This window comes from Eleutherodactylus coqui, chromosome 2 (assembly GCF_035609145.1).
Source record: "Eleutherodactylus coqui strain aEleCoq1 chromosome 2, aEleCoq1.hap1, whole genome shotgun sequence".
Lineage (NCBI taxonomy): Eukaryota > Metazoa > Chordata > Amphibia > Anura > Eleutherodactylidae > Eleutherodactylus > Eleutherodactylus coqui.
The window spans coordinates 143673465-143696899 of record NC_089838.1 but is presented as its reverse complement, the minus strand read 5'-3'; the positions used below and the strand labels follow the sequence as shown (position 1 = coordinate 143696899).

Sequence of the window (23435 nt, the reverse complement as noted above, 5' to 3'; positions counted from 1 at the left end):
CTGAATTCACCCCCAAAAGCAGTGACCTATTCACCCAGAGAACAGTGACCTCATACACCCTAAGAGCAGTGATCCCATTCCCCCCCCCCCAGAGAGAGCGCGGTGACCCCAGACATCCCAAGAGCAGTGACCCAATGTAGCCCGAGAGCGGTGATCCCATACACCCTGAGAGCAGTGACCCCATGTGCCCCGAGAGTAGTGCCCCTATATAGCCCGAGAGCAGTGACCCCATCCACCCTGAGAACGGTGACCCCACACAGCTCGAGAGCAGTGACCCCTAAACTCCCGTAGAGCAGTGACCTCATACACCCTGAGCGCAGTGACCCGTGAGCTCCCACTAATGGTGGGCTGTGAGGACGCTCGTCCTGTGTGCCCACAGCCCTTCCTCTCCCCGTGACGGGCGGCACATTCCGGCCGCGCTCGATCCCAGCAGTCACCTCCCTCGGCGCTCGTTCATCTTCGGAAACACTCGGCGGCTGTCGGCTTCTTCCGGGGACGCGAGTGAGAGGTGAGAGGAGAGAGCTCGCCGCACCTTGCCCCGGAGTTGGTGACTGGCAAGTGTGTGCCCGCCTGCCAGCCCTCCGTGACACACAGGTAATGGGCGCTGCTGGGGGTCTCGGTGCCAGTCTATGGGGGCACGCTGAGAGCAAAGTGGCATCTCTAACTTTTCGTGCCGGGATGGAAGCCGGTGCGGCCACTTGTGGCTGCGGGGAGGTCCGGACGGCGGACTACTGCTGTCACTATGCGGACGTGCTGGGGGTCCTAGGAATTGGTGCAGGCTACCAGGTAATAATGTGCACCTTCTGTGCCACATGTGCTGATGCCATTGGGACCAGGGTACTTGTGCTGACACTATGCATTCAGTATATACTATATACTTCCTGTGTCTACAGCCCTGCCCTATACCTGACCCCTCATTACTGCTTATATTATCAAATACTAATGTCACAGAGGAAGCTCAGCTCTACTACATCGTGTCCCATTTACAGTATATGATGTCATTAATACGAAAGTTACCCAGCGTGATGACATCATTCAGCATGTATAGCCGTGCTCTTATGTGGCTTGGGATGTTCCCCAGGAGTGCGGGCCCAATAGGTGCTCTTACCCACTGCACCCCATATGGCTGTGCCACATGTATGGGCAGTCTTAGAGCAGGTAACTGGCAGCATGAGACGGGCAGGTTGTAGCATTATATGACGGAGATGCTGGGCATTATTGGCACGGCTGATAAATGCCCAGTATTGGGAACTTTGGATTTAATGCCCTGTTAGTTTTTGGCTGCTGCATTTTCTCGGTAGAAGGAAGGGCTGATCTCGCTGTCGTTTCCTCCCTCGGATTGTGATTTTTATAATCTCTGTTGGTAAAGAGGCCGGGACTGCTGTGTGTGGCAGTGCGTGCCTGTCTGATCCGGGCAGGGTGTCTGCCAGTTGTATACACACTTTTTAAGGAGTCATGTCTGCAGAAAAGTAGCCTCTTCTTTAGAAAAGAGATTAGTATGAAAGACGAGTTACCATCAGACTCCCCGGCACCAAAACAGGGACCCAAGTTCCCAGGTGAAAAGTTTTTAGCAAAATATGGTCATTTGCATATTTGTACCCTATTGCCAATGCATTTTGTATAAGAATAGCAGAGCTGAATTTGTCACTTAGGTTTACATTGTTGCTGAGATGTGCTGAAAGATAAACGCAGCTCTGCTACAAAACTATTTACATAGTTGTATGTCTTGTATTTATGTTTTTCTTTTCTAAGTACTGTATGTTTTTCCTTTTAGGTTGGCATCATCCGTCTGCCCATTTCTGCCTTGCATCGTGCCCATTTCATGTCCTTCACTTCCTGAGAGCCTTGCGCTAGATAGACGCAGTGAGAGAACATGGCGAGCGGGGGCTATAGGGCACACACCCCATCTTCTTCTAACACAACAGATTTCTTGGAGGAGTGGAAGGCCAAAAGGGAGAAAATGAGAGCAAAAATGTATGCAGCCGAGACCGCGGGGGCATCTGGGGCAACGGATGGAATTAATAAAGCTAGCAATGAGATGAACAATAATAGCAGTAGCAGCAGTACCAATGCCTCAAACAGCAATAACCAAGCCGCTGCCGCCTCCGCTGTACTTAAGCCTCCGGTCATCAGGAGGACGGAGGAAGATCAATCTGTTGGCACCTCCGTAGGGCAGCAAAGAAAGGTGCCAGTTCCCGTACAAGATGGTGTAACAGGAGGATCAACGCAGGAGGAATCGCCACCACCCGCGTCTCAGGACAGTCTGAGTAAGACCAAAGACAAAGGAAAAAGCTGCAGTGGTCCGAGTGCCAGGAAGGGTAAAGGGCAGATTGAGAAGAGGAAACTCCGGGAAAAAAGAAGGTCTACGGGGGTTGTGAATATTCCATCAGCAGAAGTAAGTGATTGGAAGGGATGCCCAACCAGTAGTACACATGCACACTTGTGTTTTACTGAAACCACTGATCATAGTTTTTTATCTACTGAGCCTAATATAAATGGCTATAGGATGCCAACCACTCCATTATAGTAGTTGGTGCCAACCAATCTAATATAGCAGAGGAATACGTTAGAAGGCATATTCATGTGAAGGAGTCTGCGTATTGGTGAGACCTACTGTAGTTGGAAGTGCCATTGTATCAGGCAAAAAACCCGCAAGGGCCATAATGTCTTTACTCTAAAGTTGTCCAAACCTGTTCAATAGCTCTAGTGTTCAGCCGAAAAGGATTTCTTCCGACTCCTATACACATGTATGCTCGGTTCAGCTGAGCGTTCATGTGTTTGCCATGGGGAGAGGGAAACCAGCTGCAGCCAGACAGCTCTGGAGGCGACTTCTATCCGGGATGAACAAAAGGATCTGGCGTTGACATTTAAGATGCTTGATCTTCTACCCCCCATCATGTGTCAGGGAAACATCAGGAGGCCCATACACGTACGGATTGGCAAAAATCAGCAGGTTTGGACCGCTTTTCTCTAGTATGTATGAGGGCCATAAGGTCTGAGAATGTGGTGGTCTATCCTAATGATTTGCCATAATTTTGGGTCTTTTACACAGGATGATCATTGGGCACTGAAGCGCCTGGCAGTAGTCCCAGCGATGATCACTCCTGTGCTTTTATGCAAGAGTGATGATTGCTCAGTGGATGCAGGCGCCTCCATTCACAGGAGGTAGGTAGTGAGAATCGGAACGCTAATTGTTCCTTTTAAAAGGGCCTTTAGTATGTTAGGAATACCCCTTGAGGGTGTGTTTACATGGGGTGGAAACGCTACGTAACGTCTACAGGAAATATCGCTGCATTTCCGCATCCAAAGCTGAATCAAAATCTGCATTGGATTTTGACTTGAAATCAGCTGTGTATCCACAACTGATTTCGGGAGATATAACACTCATCCCTGAAGTCTTCAGGTGTCAGCTCTTCCTTCACCTGGTATCCGGGGGCCCTATACTAAGCGCAACGCCGTTGGTCAGGGGATGTGGAAGTGCCCTCACCTGAGCAGTGGTGCTGCGTTCAGTATAGGCTGCCGGATACCGGGTGAAGGAAGCGCTGACAGTCGAAGACTTCGGGGATGAGCCATGTGTGTCCTGAAATCAGCTGATTTTGAATCAAAATCCACACCAATTGTTCCGATTTTGACTCTGTTTTGGATGCGAAAAAACAGCGGAATTTCCGCCTCAGATATTCTGCAGTATTTCCGCCCCGTGTAAACATCACCTTAAAGAATTTTGTTGTGGGTATTGGGCATCTCTGTATCAGGTTCATACTGCCCGTGGCCTGGGGGGCATGATGTGTGTTCAGATGACACAGTGCCCATTCTGCGCCATAGCTTCTTCATTTCCCATGGGGTAATAAAACATCTATTTTTTATGTACATTCCCTTTATTGGATTTTACGCACAGTGATCTGTCTGCAGATGAGAAATAGTGGATGAGTGTGGAATAGATTTCCTACCATTGAACTTCTTTGTATGGCAATTAGTAATAGACGTGGTGATGTGGCTGGACCAATGCAATTGTGAATTTGCCATGGTTAAGTATCCGCAGACAGGGGACGGTTACATGGAAGCGGGGTCTCTTTGAAGTCTTAGAGCTTTTTCTGTTTAAGTAAGTTTGTTTGCCCCTCTTCTGTAATCGTGTGTTTCATTGTGCAATCTGCTTATAATTAAGAACAGTCTGTGCCCGTGGAAGAAATGCCTTCTAATTGCTGTATCCAAGGGGCCAAGCTCTTTTCTTTTGTTACAGTACACAAGAGAATATAGCAGACACGTCTTATCCATGTCATCACAGTGTTTTCTATGAGTGGATAGACATGTGATATATGAAGCTTTGGAAAGACTGTTAGGGCCCATTCACATGACTTTATGTTTGGGCTATGTGCTGTCTGTGTATTCCATGGACAGCATGCAGTCCCATAAGTATCTATGAGGTCCGATAGTCCATGTGAAGAAACGTTACATCTCCTATTGTCTGTTTTCACAGAGGAGATTAGGACGTTTAATTGAGAAGAGAAAGTACCAGCGCTGAAATGAACACAAGTTCGAGTCCCCTGTGGGGGCTAAATATAAAAGTTAAAAAAAGGATTTATTAAGAGTTTTTAACAGTAAAATAAAAATAAAAAAATGTTTAAAAAAGTTAACAAAAAAAAATAAATTTCCCATAAAAAGAAAGTTTTAAAAAACCCCCACATATTTGGTATTGCTGGGTACATAAAAGTCTGAACTGTTGAAATATTACAGTATTTATACTACATGGTGAATGCCATATGAAAAAAAAGTACAGAATGCAAAAATTGGGTGTTTTTTTTATTATCTCACCTCCCATAGAATTAAAATAAATAGCAATAAAAAACATGATGTGTTTCCTATAGTGCAGGGGTCCCCAACTTCAGTCCTCAGGGACCACCAACAGGTCCTGTTTTCAGGAAATCCTCTAGTAAGAACACCTGTGGCAATGTCTGAGGCACTGACAATAATTACATCACCTGTGCAACACTGAGGAAATCCTGAAAACATGACCTGTTGGCGGTCCCTGAGGACTGGTGTTGGGGAACACTGCCATAGCAGTACCAAAAAAAAAGCACTACAGCTCATATAGAAGTAAGACCCGAAAAAGCCCAGTCAGCAAAAAAATAAAAAAGTTACAGGTCCCAGAATATGGCAACGAAAAACAATTTATGTTCAAGAAAAAAAAAATTACTTTTTAAAAATAGAAAAAAACTTAAAGATAACCATATAAATTTGTTATCCTCATAATCATACTGACCCATAGAACAGAGTTCCTATGTCGTTTTTACTGTAGTGTGAACGCTTAAAAAAAAAAAAAAAAAAAAAAAAAAAAAAAAAAAGAAGGTGGGGGGGCAATTGCATTATTTTCTAATTTCTTTACGTTTTTTTTTGTACATCATATGGAACATTAAATGGTACCATTAAAAAGTACAACTCGTCCCACAAAAAGCGAGCCTTCATACGACTGTTAATGGAAAAATTTAAAAGTTATGGCCTTTACAAGACGAGGAGGAAAAAACAAAGTTTATAAAAAAAATAAATAAAAATCTCTGCCCCTGAAGGGGTTAAACAAATCCCTAAGGCAGGATTCACATGGCTGTAAAAGTGTGTAGCACCCAAGAAGCTTAGGTGCAACTTGCATTGGACAGCACAGGGACATGTGTGCGCTGTTGATTTCCATAGACCCGTCCCGTACACCCTTCACAATCGCCCAACATAAATTTACTATTAGGCAGTTGTGAAGGGGTTAAAGGGAACCTATTATCAACTATAAGCCCCATAAACTAAGTTATGGTGTATATAGTTTAGGTGACATGGAGCCTCTTTTTATACAGGCCAATCCCCCGTCTCTGCGGTGTCCCTGGCAAAGTCAGCGCACCCACAGCAAGCGTGACTCTTTTCAGAAGGGCAAGCGCATGTTCCCATTTATCAGTAAGTGGGGTGCACACATAGCCTTCTGAAAAGAGTCGTGCGTATGCTGACTTTGCCAGGGACACCTCAGAAACAGCGGACATGGTGAGTATACTAATTGTATATAAAGATTCTGCGCAGCACCACTCACGGGGCCTTCTCTGAATGCTGTAGTGTAGTAAATAGCTGTAGTATTTTCACTATAATATCTGTATAGTATGTATAAGTAGCTTTATCGTATATCTAGCATTTATACTGTAAAAACCAACTTACTGTAACAATAAGATTCTGCCGCTCCTGGGGCCTTCTCTGAACATGATGGTCACATGACTCATTTACTGAAGGTCCTTTGCCTGCACAGTCATGTCATGCTAGTGGTGCGGCTAGCAGCTGGTAAAGTTTAGGGCAGCGGTAGTGGCGCCACTAACATGACTATAGCCATATTGCAGTCCGCGGGCCGCAAGAAGTCCTGTGCCCAACCACATGTTGTACAGGCCTGATATATCTAAAGGTGGAGCTACAGTTATTACCTACGCTATAGTATTACTTAGTTATTAGCTTCTCGCTGGGTGTTTTGATTTCGATTACTAAAATTCTGTATAACGTCCTATGTAACTAATGTTTGCCTGGTGACCCTAGCGGATCTCCGCATCATTGAGTGTCGCTGGAGATGCATATGAAAGTCATTCAAAGAGTATGTTCAAATGACGGGAGGAAATCCAGACCATTATTAGCTACTAAATCCACATATAACACCTGCAGATTTTGACATGGATCCACAGAAAATCAGCATCAAATTTTCAGAATTTCCTGTGGAACTAGCAGTAATGGTAAGAACACACCTTTACTTGACAGTAAACCTCTAGGCAGATGTGTAGACTGTAATGTCTGCACATTAGAGATGAGCGAACGTACTCGTTTAGTGCGATTTCACAATCGAGCATCGCTTTTTTCGAGTAACTGACTACTCGGGCGAAAAGATTCGGGGGGTGAGCAGGGGGTTGCAGAGGGGAGTGGGGGGGGGGGGAGAGAGAGAGAGAGCTCCCCCCTGTTTCCCACTGCTACCCCGCGCTCCACCACACCGCCCCCGCCCCCGGTGTCCCCCGAATCTTTTCGCTCGAATAGTCAGTTACTCAAAAAAAGCGATGCTCGATTGCGAAATCGCCCTAAACGAGTACGTTCGCTCAGCTCTACTGCACATACATTATGAAAGCCCACAGGTGTTCACAATCATCAATGTCTTCAGGATGTTGGACAAATACTGGGTGTCTGGCCACTGGACCTTGGGCCTCCTAAAGCCAAGATTAATCCAAAATTGGGATTAAAAAGAAAAAAAAAGTTGGAAATGAAAATCACGTACATGTGTTACTTAAAAGAAGTAACACGTTCTAATATTTTGAGTCCAGACCTGCCATAACCGTTCGTATCCAAACCACCCACTTTCTTCTGAGGAGATCCACTTTTCCTCTGATTACACAAGGATCTGCGTTCTCTGCAAGATTGCCCACAAGGTGCTTTTAGCTTCTTATCAACCTCATTGTGGCTGATAGAAAGTATGTCTGTGATTTCATTCAAAGCCTTGTGCTTTGTGTTTCTATTTTTGTACTTAGAGTATGTAATGTGCCGAGGTGAATTTGAGCGCACTTTCCTGCGCTTGCGTACGAAAATTTGATAGAAGGAAACTTGCAAATTAGATTGAGACAGCGCATCTGATCAAGCCTGTGTGTATAGTCCACAAACTCTGTTGACAAACAGGAGCGGACATGCAGGGTTTGTTTCTTGTTATCAGTTTGAAGTGAGAAAAAAGATACATTGTTTCTTTCTCTGAAAACATAACAAGTTGTTTGTAAAATGTTTCCAAACACTTTTTTTGTAAAATGCTTGGGGTCTTTTTACACAGAAAGACTATTGGGTGCTTCAGCGCTGACAGCCGTCCCATCGGATCACTACTGTGCTTTCACTTAGGAGTGAGGATGGCTTCGGGAATGTATCTTTTCTGGCTACTCTCCTCCATTCATAGTAAACAGGACATCATTTATAGATAAGCGACTGCCTGTTTACACGGCCGATCATAGTTTGATTTTTATTCCTGCTGAAACTGGACAACAAAATGAATTATGCCTCGGGCAGATTTGCATTGAGAAATCCAGAGCAAATCCAGCCTGCAGCATGCTATGAGAAAACACGATTTCCTGCTCACGAGCGGAAATTGATTGCGATTTTCTGCTCGCGGGGGACAAAATTGCAGCATGCTGCGATTTGGTGCAGGCTACGCACAGCCGGCTTCCACTGAAGTCAATGGAAGCCATCCGTCCTGCGGCCATCCTGCAGTCATCATTGCAGAATGGTCGCAAGAGCAGCGTCATCGCCATAGCAACGGCGCGGCATCCCCTGTACTACGTGGGTGCCAGCCGGTGCTCCAGCAGACACATTCACAGTAGAGGAGAAGACGGCAGAGAGGTAAGCTGGGGTCACCAGCCGGGCATCGGGTCGAACTCCGCTGCTGGAATCTCACATGTGGGGCTCAATCCGCCCGTGTACAGGCGGCCTCATTGTTCATCGTTCAGTTGCTGCTAGCATTTACACTGACCGATTATTGTTCAGATTCCCATGATCCACTGAGAATCTGAACAATTTCCAAACAATTTTAAACATCCATAGAAACAAAAAGAAACACATTCACAATTTATCTGCAAACGATGTTTCCAACAATATGTTCCTAAGGCCGACTTCACACGGCCGTGACAGGCTCCGCCGCGGAATTCCGCGGCGGAGCAATACTTACCTGCGGATCCGGCGTCCCAGGTCCCGTATGATGCTTCAGCGCGCATGCGCAATAGAGCAGGTGACGCGCCAGCCGCATCATGTGACATACCTACAGCGTCGCATGACGTGCCGGCCATGTCATATGACGCGGCTGGCGGTACGCGGAGAGGCGGTTTCACGCTATCTTCCGCTGTGCTGAGCGGAAGATAGCGTGAACGGACGGCTTCCATTGACTGCAATGGAAGCCGTCCGTGCGTACACCCGCAGCAAATAGAGCATGCTGCGGGTGAGTCTGGGTGATTTTATGGTGCGGAATTCCGCGGTGGAATTCCCCACCTTAAGCATTGAGCTATTAGGTTCAATAGAACCTAATAGCTGCGGGCAACACAGCGGATTTCCGCCGCGTATTACACGGTGGAAATCCATCCGTGGGACGGCTTCCATTGCAGTCAATGGAAGCCGTGCGTCACGCATTCTTCCGCTGTAGCACAGCGGAAGATAGCATGAAACTGCTTTCCCGCCTACCGCTGCCGCGTCATATGACACGGCCGGCACGTCATGTGACGCTGTGGGCGTGTAATGTGACGCGGCCGGCGCATCACATGACGCTGCGGTGCGTCACACCGAAGCGCCATGCGGGACGTAGGATGCCGCATCCGCAGGTAAGTATTGGGGTCTCTGGGGAGGCGCCGCGATGGGCTCTGCCACGGAATTCCGCGGCGGAGCCCGTCACGGCTGTGTGAAGCCAGCCTAAGTATGTACTAGACTAGCGGCTGTGCCTGGTATTGCAGCTCAGACAGTAACCTGTGTCTGAAAATGGCGGTAAAATTGCGGCAAAATGCTGAGATCAAAATCGCACTATTTTGCTGATGCTATGTGTGAAAGTGGCCTTACCCATCATAGAGGGGGAAGCCCTACACTAATAATTTAATAACTGGTTATGCCTACAGACACGTTATTAGACGGGATGTCCGTTTTAATAATGACTGTATGTGTTTTTATAAGACAGCTTTTTGGCCATTTATAATAACAGTACCCATAGAAGACAAGACAAATGACTTACTTGGAGGAGTGACGTGCCTTGATAAATATTACACCCTTCTAGCAATACAGGCACTGAGAAAGCTGATAGTGTTACCAAGACAAATAGCAATTCCATTCTGATTAGTCATTTTTTATCTATGAGAACTGCTAGTGTCCGTGCTTCATATACAGCAAAGTGACAGTTTTCTTAAACAAAAAAAAGATTTGGATTAATATAGTTTTCTTAATAGTTAACAATTTTTTTTACATATTTATTCTTTTCACTTTTACTTTCAGCCCATTTTTATAGTTAAAATGCCTTATCTCAGCATTAGGCCCATGTGATATCACACATGGAAGATCCATTCTTCTGTTGTTTTTCTAAGATAAGAAGGTTTTATGGAGTCTTTTCCTTCTCCCTTAAAGAGGTTGCTCTGGATTAGAAAAACATGGCCACCTTCTTGGCAAAATTGTGCCACAACTGCCAACAGGTTGTGTGTGGTGTTTCAGTTCTGTCCCATTTGCATTAATAGAGCAGAGCTGCAGTACCCGACACAACCCATGGATGGACAAGTGTGGCATATTTCTCAAATCTTGGAGACTCCCCATAGCCATACTTTTCAATCTTTTACTTGATCTCAATAGATCTACATCAGAGCAGATTTCCAATATTTAGTGTAAAAGTGACCTTGTTATTTTCTTGTAGTTGTTGTTGTTAGCCGTTTAGTCGTTCACAAACTCCCTCTATATTTTTCGGTTTTGCACTGCTTCTGTCAGTTGTGTGATATCCATGCTAGTATCCGCCCTGACAGTATCAGCCATCGTGTTCTTGGCGGCCAGGTCTTCTTTTACCACTGATCTTTTCAAGCATTATAGATTTTTCTAGTGACTCTGCTCGCATTACATGACCAAAATACGTGAGTCTGAGCCGCGTCATCTTGGCCTCCTTGAGTCTGAGCCGCGTCATCTTGGCCTCCTTGAGTCTGAGCCGCGTCATCTTGGCCTCCTTGAGTCTGAGCCGCGTCATCTTGGCCTCCTTGAGTCTGAGCCGCGTCATCTTGGCCTCCTTGAGTCTGAGCCGCGTCATCTTGGCCTCCTTGAGTCTGAGCCGCGTCATCTTGGCCTCCTTGGGTCTGAGCCGCGTCATCTTGGCCTCCTTGGGTCTGAGCCGCGTCATCTTGGCCTCCTTGGGTCTGAGCCGCGTCATCTTGGCCTCCTTGGGTCTGAGCCGCGTCATCTTGGCCTCCTTGGGTCTGAGCCGCGTCATCTTGGCCTCCTTGGGTCTGAGCCGCATCATCTTGGCCTCCTTGGGTCTGAGCCGCGTCATCTTGGCCTCCTTGGGTCTGAGCCGCGTCATCTTGGCCTCCTTGGGTCTGAGCCGCGTCATCTTGGCCTCCTTGGGTCTGAGCCGCGTCATCTTGGCCTCCTTGGGTCTGAGCCGCGTCATCTTGGCCTCCTTGGGTCTGAGCCGCGTCATCTTGGCCTCCGTGGGTCTGAGCCGCGTCATCTTGGCCTCCGTGGGTCTGAGCCGCGTCATCTTGGCCTCCTTGGGTCTGAGCCGCGTCATCTTGGCCTCCTTGGGTCTGAGCCGCGTCATCTTGGCCTCCTTGGGTCTGAGCCGCGTCATCTTGGCCTCCTTGGGTCTGAGCCGCGTCATCTTGGCCTCCTTGGGTCTGAGCCGCGTCATCTTGGCCTCCTTGGGTCTGAGCCGCGTCATCTTGGCCTCCTTGGGTCTGAGCCGCGTCATCTTGGCCTCCTTGGGTCTGAGCCGCGTCATCTTGGCCTCCTTGGGTCTGAGCCGCGTCATCTTGGCCTCCTTGGGTCTGAGCCGCGTCATCTTGGCCTCCGTGGGTCTGAGCCGCGTCATCTTGGCCTCCGTGGGTCTGAGCCGCGTCATCTTGGCCTCCGTGGGTCTGAGCCGCGTCATCTTGGCCTCCGTGGGTCTGAGCCGCGTCATCTTGGCCTCCAGTGATATTTTGGGTCTCATGCGATTCAGGACTTCTGTTTGTTACTCTCGCCTTTCCAGGGCATATGCAGCAGCTTTTGCCAGCACCACAGCTCAAACGCATCAATCCTCCTATTAGCTTGTTTTCGCAGTCCAGCTTTCACATCCATACATGGCTATGGGGAAAATAGTGATTTGCACTATCCTGCATTTATTTGCTATACAGATATCCCTACTTTTCCAGATTTTGTCCATGTTTAGCATTGCACTTCTCCCCAATGCCATTCTACATATTATCTCTGGCATACATTCTCCAGCCTGGTCAATTGTTGTGTCATCCGTATAACGGAGATTGTTGGTGTTTCTGCCACCTATTTTCACCCCGACTTCCAATTCGTCTAGGATTTTCTTGTAGACTCCACCCCAATGCTGTCCATATACCCATGTTAAGGCATATGGACAGCAGTTGCCTATGATGGGATGTTTGCACAATGCAGCTTTGCTCCAATTTTTGCACACTGACCTTTTTTTTAATACATGGTATAAGGCTTTACACACACCTTCCATTTCCTGTAGATATGCGATAAACGCTTAGGCTATGTACACATTGCAGTCTTGGTCTTCAATTACTGGAGATGTCTTCAGCTGTTCATGAGGTTTTCATAGTGTATCCCTTAAAGCCATCTACCACCCGTAAACTAGTATGGTATCCCTTGAATGGATATATCATGAAAAATTCATTATATATACGTGTAATGGATGCTTATGATGGATTCCATATAGTGATACCCATTGCCCATTCACTGTTATTTGAAAAATACGTATACCGCATGGTGCAGGTTTTTAACTGGACTCAAGCAGATGGACTAGTGTAGGCTACTGCTCTATTCCATACTTTTCTTTGTAGTATACTGACATATGCTGGGTAGACAGACACTCTTTTGGCCCACGTCTGACTAGTAGAATCCTATGGATACATTTAGCATGTATGTTGGGAGCTTTCCCAGTGTAGACACTAAACATGAGCAAAAAACAAGATGTGAACCCATTTACCTGCTTTATTGTGGGCCGTGTAAAATGAAAAACAATTAGCTGACAAATGAGCAAATGCTTCTTTGTCGATTAATCATAAGTTTTATGTAAGCATAAAAATCATAGAATTGTAATGTTGGAAGGGACCTTCAGGGTCATCGGGTCCAACCCCCTCTCAATGCAGGATGCACAAAATAATCGCAGACAAATGCCTCTGTTTGAACACTTCCATTGAATGAGAACTAGGCACCTTCTGTGGCAACCTGTTCCAATCATTGATCACCCTCATTGTCAGAAACACTTTTGTAATATCTAATCTGTGACTCCTCCCTTTTAGTTTCATTCCATTGCTTCTAGTCTTTCCTTGTGCAAATTAGAATAGGGCTGATCCCTCTGCACTGTGACAGCCCTTCAGATAGTTGTAGACCGCTATTAAGTCTCCTCTCAGCCTTTTGCAAGCTAAACGCTCCCATATTCTTTAACCAGTCCTCATAGGACATGGTTTGCAGAACACTCCCCATCTTGGTAACTCTTCTCTGAACTTGCTCCAGTTTGTCTTTTTTTAAATTGTAGTACCCAGAACTGGACACAATATTCCAGATGAGGTCTGACTAGTAGAGAAGGATAATGACCTCACGTGATCTAGACTCTATGCTTCTCTTAATACATCCCAGAATTGTTTGGTTTTTTTCCTGCTGCTGCATCACATTGTCGACTCATGTTTAGTCTGTGATCTATTAGTATACCCAAGTCTTTTTCACAAGCTGCTTAGCTCAATTCCTCCCATTCTATATGTGTGGTTTTCATTTTTCTTGCCCTGATTTAGGACCTTGCATTCCTTTTTGTTAAATACCATTTTGTTAGTCTGCGAGCCTGTCTAGATCTTTTTGAATACGCTCTCTTCCCTAGTGTTAGCTATCCCATCTAGCTTTGTGTCGTTTAATCAGTTTCCCCTCAATTCCGTCCTCCAGATAATTTATAAAATTGTTGAACAACACTGGGCCCAGGACAGAGCCTTGTGGTACTCCACTTGATACATTCTTCCACTTGGATGTGCAGCCAGTTATGACCACTCTTTGAGTACGATCACTCAGCCAGTTGTGAATCCACCTAACAGTTGCCTTGTCAATTTCATATTTGGTAATTTTTCCAATAAGGCTTGTATGATTTACTTTGTCATATACTTTACTAAAGTCAATATATACTATATCTCCCACATTTCCCTGATCAACCTAGTCAGTGATTCTGTCATTGAAGGAAATTTGATGAGTCTGGCATGACTTATTAGTTACAAACCCATGCTGGCTCTGATTATTAAACAGTGTATATGCAAACACTTGGATGAGAATGAAGTAAATAATTCGTTCAAAGATCTTTCCCTGTATAGAAGTCAGGCTCACAGGCCGGTAGTTTCCTGGATCCACCTTCTTCCCTTTTTTGAAGATAGGGACAACATTTGCCCTTTTCCAATCTTCTGCAACTTCTCCTGATCTCCAGGAATTTTCAAAGAATACAATGAGTGTTTCAGCAATTACCTTCGCTGCTTCCTTTAGTATCCGAGGATGTAATTTATCTGGACTTTGAGACTTGAATTTATTTACGTTAGCTAAGTGTTCCCTCACCATGTTTCTGCTTATAGATAGCTTGGGCTATTTTATTCCCCCAGTAGCACAGGGAAGATCAGGTGATGTTGCATTTACTTTCTGAGAGAAAACAGATACAAAATAGGAATTTAAAAGTTTGGCCTTCTCAACATCATTCTTAACCAATTCACCATTTTCATCCTGTAAACATCCAATAACATCTTTGACTTTTCTTTTGCTCTTGACTTATCCCCCAAATCCCTTTTTTTACTTATTGCCTCTGTTCCAAGCCTCAATTCATTATTAGCTTTTTTGAAGTTGCCCTACAGTTTCTGTAGACTGCTTTATTTTCTTCTTTAGTTATCCCCCTCTTTCCATTTGCTAAACATATTTTTCTTCCCTGAGGAAGAGACCAGTGTTTAGGTCTTGATATGCGTTGGCGTTTTTTTTGGCTTTTTCAGCTTCCGTAGTGAGGCTAGGTGACGTCACCTTAGCCTGTACTATATGTGTATGCAGCCTCTACTGGCTGGAGTGGCTGCTGCTCACACATGTGCTCTCTGCTTTGCTCAACTGCTGGTTATTGCCTTCTGTTCCCATTCTCCACCCGCTGCTGGGTGTGTGTTGTTTACATTGGCATATTGTTGTTTTTTACTTTCACTGTCACTTTTTTCTTGTATTTTTTAACATTGCTATATTGCCTTTTTGTTCTCCATCCTGATGCATTTTATATGCCTCTTTTCTTGGTTGTACTAATATAAGCATATTCATTAAGTTCAGCACACCGTTTGCTTTTGCATGTTTTCTTCCTTTTTAGCATGTGTGTAAGTCCTGTGTTCATCCATCCTGGTCTATTTTAACTGCTTCCCATTCTTCCTTCTTTTAGGGATTGTTAATGATTGTGCTTTGAGAATCTCAATTTGCAATATTTCCCAACCTTCTTGGACATTTCTGTCCTTGAGAACATCCAGCCATTGGATTCTTCCTATCCTCTCTCTGAGTCCATTAAAATCTGCCTTTCTGAAATCCAACCTTGAGGTCCGAGTTTTCTCAGGTCTTCCCCCTCTTGTTATCCAAAATTCAAGGTTAGCATGATCACTGCCTCCTAAGGTCCCAGCCACTCTTACTTCCTCAACCATTCCCTCCCTGTTGGTAAGAATTAGGTCCAAGATAGCAGATCCCCTTGTTTTCTCTTCTACCTTTTGGAAGATAAAGTTGTCAGCCAAGAGCAGATAAGAATTTGTTGGATCCATTACTTTTACCGGAGAGAGATTCCCAACAAATGTCTGTATAGTTAGAATCTCCCATAATCACTGTGTCATATTTTTGGCCATCTGATGTAGAAAGAGTTCATCAATATCTTCTGCTTGTCCAAGCAGCCTATAGTAAATACCTACAATGGTGTCCTTTCTGTTGTTCTCTCCTTGTATTCTCTTTTGCAGCGCCGTGTGAGCGCTGTCCCATAGACTTGTATAGAAGAGAGCATGCACGTTCGGGTAAAAGAATTTGGATTTGCAGCTTCGGCGTGATCTTTAGAGGGGGACACCACAGGAAGTGGGAGTATAAAAAATACATCACCTGGCTCCCTGTCACCTCCCCTAACACCACCATAACGTAGTTTATTGTGCTGTGGGGACGTGGCGGTTTCCCTTTAAATCTGTGCTGTTGCAGATTCCACTGATCACAGTTCCTTCTTTTTTATCATAAAGAAATGTAGCTCATATTGTAGATCAAAGACTGCTGAACTCACATCAGTATCAAGAGACAGACGTCTGTAACTGCATTGACCTGGAACAAGATGAGATTGTTTTTAGGAGTTTAGTTGATGAACTTTATTACTGAAAGTGATTCCCCTTGTGATTCCAGTGCTCTACCAAATAGGAGGAGGCATTAGATGAGCATGACTGAGTGCGTCCGTAGGCTTCAGCGTACGGGAACAAGAATGCCTCCTTACGTGGGACCAGCTTAAATACTGTGATTTTAGACAGATTAGTTTAATAACCAAATAAATGTACTTTTTTTTAATGAAATACAGTTTTTTTATTCTGTCTGCAGAGCACATTTTGGATTGTAGAAGCACTGTCATGCAGTGTCACTTTGCAGTTTTGCTACAGTTATGCATTTGTTTTCTTTGCTGTTAAGCTGTGCTCTGCGTATATTCTGCGAACAGTCTTTCCGTAAAAAATAATAATTTTTTTCTATGAACAATGCTTCTGCAGTAGGGTGACATATTATGAATGCTGTTTTTTCAGTTTGTAGCCATAGTTGTAGCATCTCTGTAAGTGGCCTTTGACCCTTATTGCTGGGTCTCGCTTAAGGATCGCCAGTGAAGAGGTAGACACGTGGGAGTAACTTCCAATTATCTTTATTTCAACAAGATGTGGAAGTCCTAATGGTTACAGTACAAGGCATGACGCTTGATCGTTACAGTTACAATTGCGTACAAAGCTTAACAGTAAGGCCAAAGTCACACGGGCGTATGGAGTGAGACCCCCACCGATCTGCAAATTATTCCCTATCCTATGGATAGGGCCTAACTTCAAATTCTGGTATAACCCCTTTACGTAGCACCTGGAAAGAAGATTGGTAACATAGTATGCTAGGCCAAAAAAGACATATGTCCATCCAGTTTAGCCTGTAACCCCCCCCACCCCAGTGTTGATCCAGAGGAAGGCAAAAAACCCCAAGGAGGTAGAAGCCGATTTTCCTCATTTAGGGCTCCTTCCCACGGACGAATTTCTGCCGCATAATACGCGGCGGAAATCCGCTGTGTTGCCCGCAGCTATTAGGCTCTATTGAACCTAATAGCACAATGCTTACGGTGCGGAATTCTACCGCGGAATCACCGTAAAATCACCCGTCCTCACCCGCGGCACGCTCTATTTGCCGCGAGTGTACGCGCAGTCAATGGAAGCCGTCCATCACGCTATCTTCCGCTGTAGCCGGTGCATCATGTGACGCTGTGGGCGTGTCATATGACGCGACCAGCGCGTCACGCGCTCTATTGCGCATGCGCGCCGAAGCGTCTTGCGGGACGTAGGACGCCGGATCCGGAGGTAAGTATCGGGGTCTCTGGGGGGGGGGGGGGGGGGCGCCCATCACGGCCATGTGAAGCCGGCCTTAAGGAGAAAAAAATTCCTTACCAACATTATTTACTAAGGGCCAACACTTTCAGTAGTAATCTTTGTACTATTTATACAATTGAAGAACAGTTTGTTAGTTTTATTCTCTTTGACAATAAGTCTCTCTGTCTCCATCTTTGGTGATTTTATCTGCTTTTTACATAATTTATTTTTAACCTTTTATAGGTTTTTAGTGCTTCTTCGCTGTGTTATTGTTTTAGTAGTCTAAATGCTTTCTTTTTTGCTGTGTATTGTCCCTCACATCTTTATTGAGCCACATTGGTTTTCTCCTATTCCTAACCCTTTTATTCCTATGAGGTATGAACTGCTCACAGTATGTATTTAAGATCTTTTTAAAAATCTCTCATTTATTGTCTGTACTCTTATTTCTAAAAAAACATGTCCAAGTCAGGGCATCTCTGAACTGGTCAAACTTTGCCTTCCTAAAGTTTTTAGTATTTTTATAGCTCCCTGATAAAACTCTCTTTTGAAAGACAAGTGAAAATGTATTATTTTATGGCCCCTATTTCCCAGGTGACCCCCACCCCCCCAACCTTGCACCCCTGTTATTCTGTCAGGTTTGTTAGTTAATATGAAGTCCAAAATGGCCGTTCCCCTAGTTTGGTCCTGCACAAGTTGGGTAAGAGAATATCTTTAGTTATTGACAGAAACTTGTTATCTTTATGAGATCTGCAGTTTTCAGTTTCCCAGTATAGATCCATATAGTGCCTCAGTAATAGATTTTCAGTGGCTTTTGTTGTATTTGGTGGCCTACAGAAAACCCTAAGAGGATTTTATTATTTATCCCTCCATATATCTCTACCCGTAGAGACTCCACATGTTTATCTCCCTCACATATGTCTTCGCATAGTGTGGGCTTTCAATAGGATTCGACATTAAGACAAACCGCTCCCCCTTTTCTGAACAAACTATAACTCTATAAGGCTGCCTGCACACGAACGGATTTGCATTGCAGAATCCACAGTTGGTGTCCGCACCGCGGATCCGCAGCAAATACCATTCATTACATGCTATGGAAAACGCTTCTTTCTGCACACTCGCGGAATCGAATTGCGATTTCTGCAACCAGAGGAAAAATCGCAGCATGTTCTGTTTTAGTGCGGATTCTGCACGGACGGCTTTCATGAAAGTCAATGGAAGCCGTCTGACCTGCGGCCCTTTTGCAATTGACGTTGCAGAAAGGCTGCAGATTCTGCGTCACTGCATAGTGACGGTGTTGGAAAAATAAACATTTTAAAAAAAACTCTGTACTGCTCATGTTTGATGGTGGCTCACCGCAAACATCCGTAGTACAGATGAAAAGAGAAAAAGACAGGTATGCGTGGACGTCGGCTGGGCACAAGGTTGGATTCTTCTGTGGGCTCCCGTATGCAAAATCTGACCTGTCCGTTTGCAGGCGGATAGTTCACTGCCCAGTCACAGCTTTCATCCAACCAGGTCTCTGTTATTCCCACTATATCGTAGATTTCTTAAGACATTATTACTTCCAGTTCGTCAACCTTATTGGTCAGATTTCTAGAGTTAGTCACTATTCTCTAAATTTTGGTTGTAAAGTCCATAACTGCCTCGCTAGCTTTGTGTGGTTAATCCCTATGCCTTATCATTAAACATTAGCTGTCATATTATAATTTCCCTATCACAAATTTTTATATTTTATCCGGTTGGTGATCTATTGTTCTACAAGTCACAGTACACAACATGCGATGCCAATAGTGCACTGATTTTTTTTTGTGCGTGTATTACGCAGAAAAAAACATGACATGCACTAGCTAAGCATATTTGTCTACTTGCTGTGTGCTCACATGTGGCATACTGATACATGCGTTCCTGTAAGGCTGGCCCATTTAGACACAACGATTATCGCCCAAAAATCGCTTAAAAGCCGTCTTTTGAGCGATAATCGTTGTGTGTAACTGCGCTGACATCGTGAAGTTTTCATTAAGCCGTCGCTCATCGTTGTCTTTCAGCATGCTGAAAGACGACGATGAGCCTTATCAGGGATTCACAGTGGGATACAGCTGATACTATTTCAGCTGTATCCTGCCCCCTGATAACAGGCAAGGTATGAAGAACAGAGCGGTCCAGCTCTGTTCTCCATACTCCGCTCGAAGCGCTTGGCTGCATAACAGCCGGGCGCTCCAAGCAGAGAACAGCTGGATGCAGAAGACAAGCGATGCCACCCCGCTTGTCTTCTGCATCCTTCGCTCAGAGAGCTAGGCTGTGTAACAGCTGGGCGCTCAGAGCGGAGAATAGCTGGATGCAGGAGACAAATCAGACCACCCCGCTTGTCTTCTGCATCCTCCGCTCGGCGTGCTCAGATGTATAACAACTCAATGTTTAAACGATCATCTTGCGCTGTAAATGATACAGCGATTGTCGCTCAACAGACATCTTTTAAGTGATTATTGTTGTGTCTAAATGGGCCTTTAGGCACAAAATCCAAATTCTGTGGTCATAAAAAATGCATTTAAAGGTTTTGTCCAGTCTTATGGAAATAAGGCGTAGTTCCTTTCTTAAGGGAGCTCCTCGAGTAGTGAGCTGAAAGCAGAGCTCAGCCTGCTGGAATCCACAGAGATCAACTCTAATTTCCATATAGAAATATATAGCTGAGTTTTACATTTCTATATCAATGTAAGTTAGATAGAACATAGACTCACTTTTTAGGATGTGGTACTGAGAACATGCACTTGTTCTGTCTTTGGTGTTGGTGAGTAGTCCCAAATCGCCACTAGGTGTTCAGTGTGTCTGGATACAGTTTCCTGAAAGGAAGAATGAACTGTTTTTTGAATATTTTCTTTAATCCTAAAATATTTTTCTTTGTGGCCTGATGTTTAGGTTTATTTCTTCTTTATTGTGAAATAGTTTGTATCAGCAGTGGATTATCATACCTCCTTATTTACCAACATTGTTTTTGTGATCACCCTAGATCCTTCCCTGCATGGTATACACCCACACTCCCCTTTTATTATCACACTGTGGTTGCAGAGCAGATTCGGATGGCTTACTGTATATGGTGACCTTTACTGGAATTATAATGCCTGGCATTCCAGGGCCCGCACCTGTGTTTGTCTAGTCTCTTCATAAACATTACATGGAGGTGTTTGGTTTCTCAGCATACATACAAGAAAGCTGTAGTACATGCTTCCTTAGGGGTTATTCACACGGGTGTGGAATCAGCCCGTGTGCTGTCAGTGTATTTCATGGACCGCAATGACCCTATAATAACCTATCAGATTATTCACATACCTGTTTTTTGATATGGACCAACAGTCGGTGCGAAAAAAATAGCTACATATCCTTTCCTCATCTGTGAGAATAGAGCATGTGATGAGCGTAATGTAATTATACCTTATTCTATACACCTCTATAAGCGCTGCGGAATATGTTGACGCTATACAAATAAAGATTATTATTATTATTACACCAGATAGTCATGTAATAACCAATGTTACCTGATAATAGTTTTGCTTGACTTGCTGGTACGATGTATAGGAGTGTAGAACTGTCTGCTTTAACTTTGTAACTCACTTGCTGTTTTGCAAGTACAAGTGTTTTGGATTTCCTTGTAAGTGATACTTTGTATCACTGGACAGCCTCAGGACTCTTCTACTGCAGCAGATCCTCTGCCAGGAACGACTGCCGATCAACATTTTTGCAAGCGTATCGGTGCTGATTCATCTCCGATTACATGGAACAGTTGACACAAATGACTGGTAGTGCGACCGTTCAGGCACAGACAGTTGCATTATCGTAAGCAGCACATCACAATGCAGGGCGATGTGCTGCCAACAACCGATGATTTTTGGTCCTGCGTAAAAAATGTAACATACTATGTTAGGCTTAAAAAAGACAAATGTCCATCTAGTTCAGCCTGTTTCCACCCTCCTTGTTGATCCAGAGTTAGGGTTTATTTACACGAGAGTATATTGGCCGGCGTTTTCGTAGCCGGCCGATATATGCTTCCATCTGAGCAATCCACCCTCCCCCTCACTGGCTGTCTGTCTCCTCCCCTCCGAGCGGTTTGCGATGGGAGTGGGTGGGATGGTGCGGAGCTATGGGCCTGCCCCCTCCTCAACCCTTGTCTGCAGCCAGCAATGGGAGTGGGCGGGACAGAGCGGAGATTGGCTCCGCCCCCTCCCATTGCAACCGCCAGAGTGGAGTAGAGAGGAAAAGGGGGGGGGGACTGCTCAGATGGAAGCGTATATAAGCTGGCCGTGAAAATGCCGGCCGATATACGCTTGTGTAAATAAGCCCTAAGGCAAAAAAAACAGTGTGGTAGAAGCCAATTTACACCATTTTGGAGAAAAAATTCTTTCCCGACTCCATAATAGCAGTCAGAATAATCCCTTGATCAACATTTGTATTACATTATACTGCAGGAATTATCAAATGATCGCAAGTTCAAGTACCCTGTGGGGACTAAATTAAATATACAGAGGAGTTTTAAAAAGTTTTTTTAATTATTAGAAAAAAAGTTAGTAAAAGTTAAAAAAACCTTTAACCTATATTTGTAATAAAAAATTCAAGACAAAAAACCCAAACGCATATGTGATCATCCAAACAATTGAATATTTGCTTGGTTGTTTGTTGATCACCAACACCTTTACAGGAGTCAATGAGTCACATCTGAAACCTGGTCCTACACACCTGCTAAAAAACAGGCAGCACTTATCCGATCAGCCATTTATTAGATCTACCCAACAAATGGGTCTAAACAAAGGAGCTGTATGTTTGCTATTTTTCTAGTCAAGTATTTGGCCAATTAAAAAAACAAAACAAAGAAAACCATACACCTCATCACATGATAAAGAATTGCTAGTCATACATGCAAACACTACATGTGTAATATAGTATTAAAGCCAAACTGTACACAACTTTTTATCAGATGTTCGTCAAGTATCAATCGATACAAACATTTTTATCTTTTCGTTCAGCCATTTTCTAAATCTAATCATGTGTAGAGCCTTAAAGGGAATGTCATCCATTTTTAAAATTTACTAATTAACACAGATAGTAAAACCTAGTCAATTTTTCAAATCTGTTTTTATTTCCCTGTTTTAGTTTTTTTTTTTTTTTAAATTCTATTATCTGTACATAACTAAGTAGGCAGCCATCTTGCTTGAGCTGGTGTTTATAGCGCTCAGAGATGCTTTATGACTAGAAATGAGCGAGCGTACTCGGCCACGCCCCTTTTTCGTCCGAGCACTGCGATTTTCGAGTACTTCCGTACTCGGGCGAAAAGATTCGGGGGGGCGCCGTGGGTGAGTAGGGGGTTGCAGTGGGGAGTGGGGGGAAGAGAGAGAGGGCTCCCCCCTGTTCCCCGCTGCTACCCCCCCCCCCCCGCTCCGCCACGCCGCCCCCCAAATCTTTTCACCCGAGTACGGAAGTACTCGAAAATTGAGGTGCTCGATCGAGTAATTACTCGAAACGAGTAGGTTCGCTCATCTCTATTTATGACAGTAATTATGGTCCATTTACACAATGAAGAGTGAGAGAACACATTGACTTGTATGGGAGACTGTTTTAGACATGCTCTGTGACCTGTGCAGGGGTCATTCTGCAGAGAAGGGAAATGGATAAGCCGTGACCATCACCTCTTGTGAATGGTGGATCTTGTGTCATCTACATATAGGGGTTACTTTTCAGTGTAATCCTGCCTGTGATGTTAGTGAGATGACTGCAGAAAGGTTCTCTCTACAGACGGCAAGTGTTAAACTATTATGATGCTCAGTGTGAAAACTGGAGGCTTTAAAGGGTTTTTGTCATTAAACAAAAAACAAATTCAATGATTACCTATCCTTCTCCTGTCAGTCTTCTACAAGCATCTTCTCCTCGCTGATCTTCTCCAGTCCTCTGGGTCACCTCACCATAATCCGGCTAGAACCTCTTCTTGTTATGATGCATACATTCTCAACATTCTTCCTACAGGTCAGTGTAGGTTACATCACTAGTGACGTAGCGTTCACTGCCTAGCAGGGAGTGCTGATCTATCACCGAGACTGCGCATGCGCACAGTCTTGCATCAAGAGTCCATAT

The 23435-nt window shown here is 44.6% G+C and overlaps 1 protein-coding gene across 1 annotated transcript in view; it reads left to right on the top strand.

Moving 5' to 3' along the window:
• Positions 1-449: 449 nt before the first annotated feature.
• PAWR (pro-apoptotic WT1 regulator) overlaps positions 450-23435 on the top strand; it is a 92671-nt gene continuing 69685 nt past the window's right edge. The window contains exons 1-2 of the mRNA XM_066591698.1: positions 450-594; positions 1775-2395. Of these exons, the coding sequence (XP_066447795.1) occupies positions 1874-2395 (522 nt within the window). The 5' untranslated portion in view covers positions 450-594; positions 1775-1873. The remainder of the gene's footprint in view (positions 595-1774; positions 2396-23435) is intronic.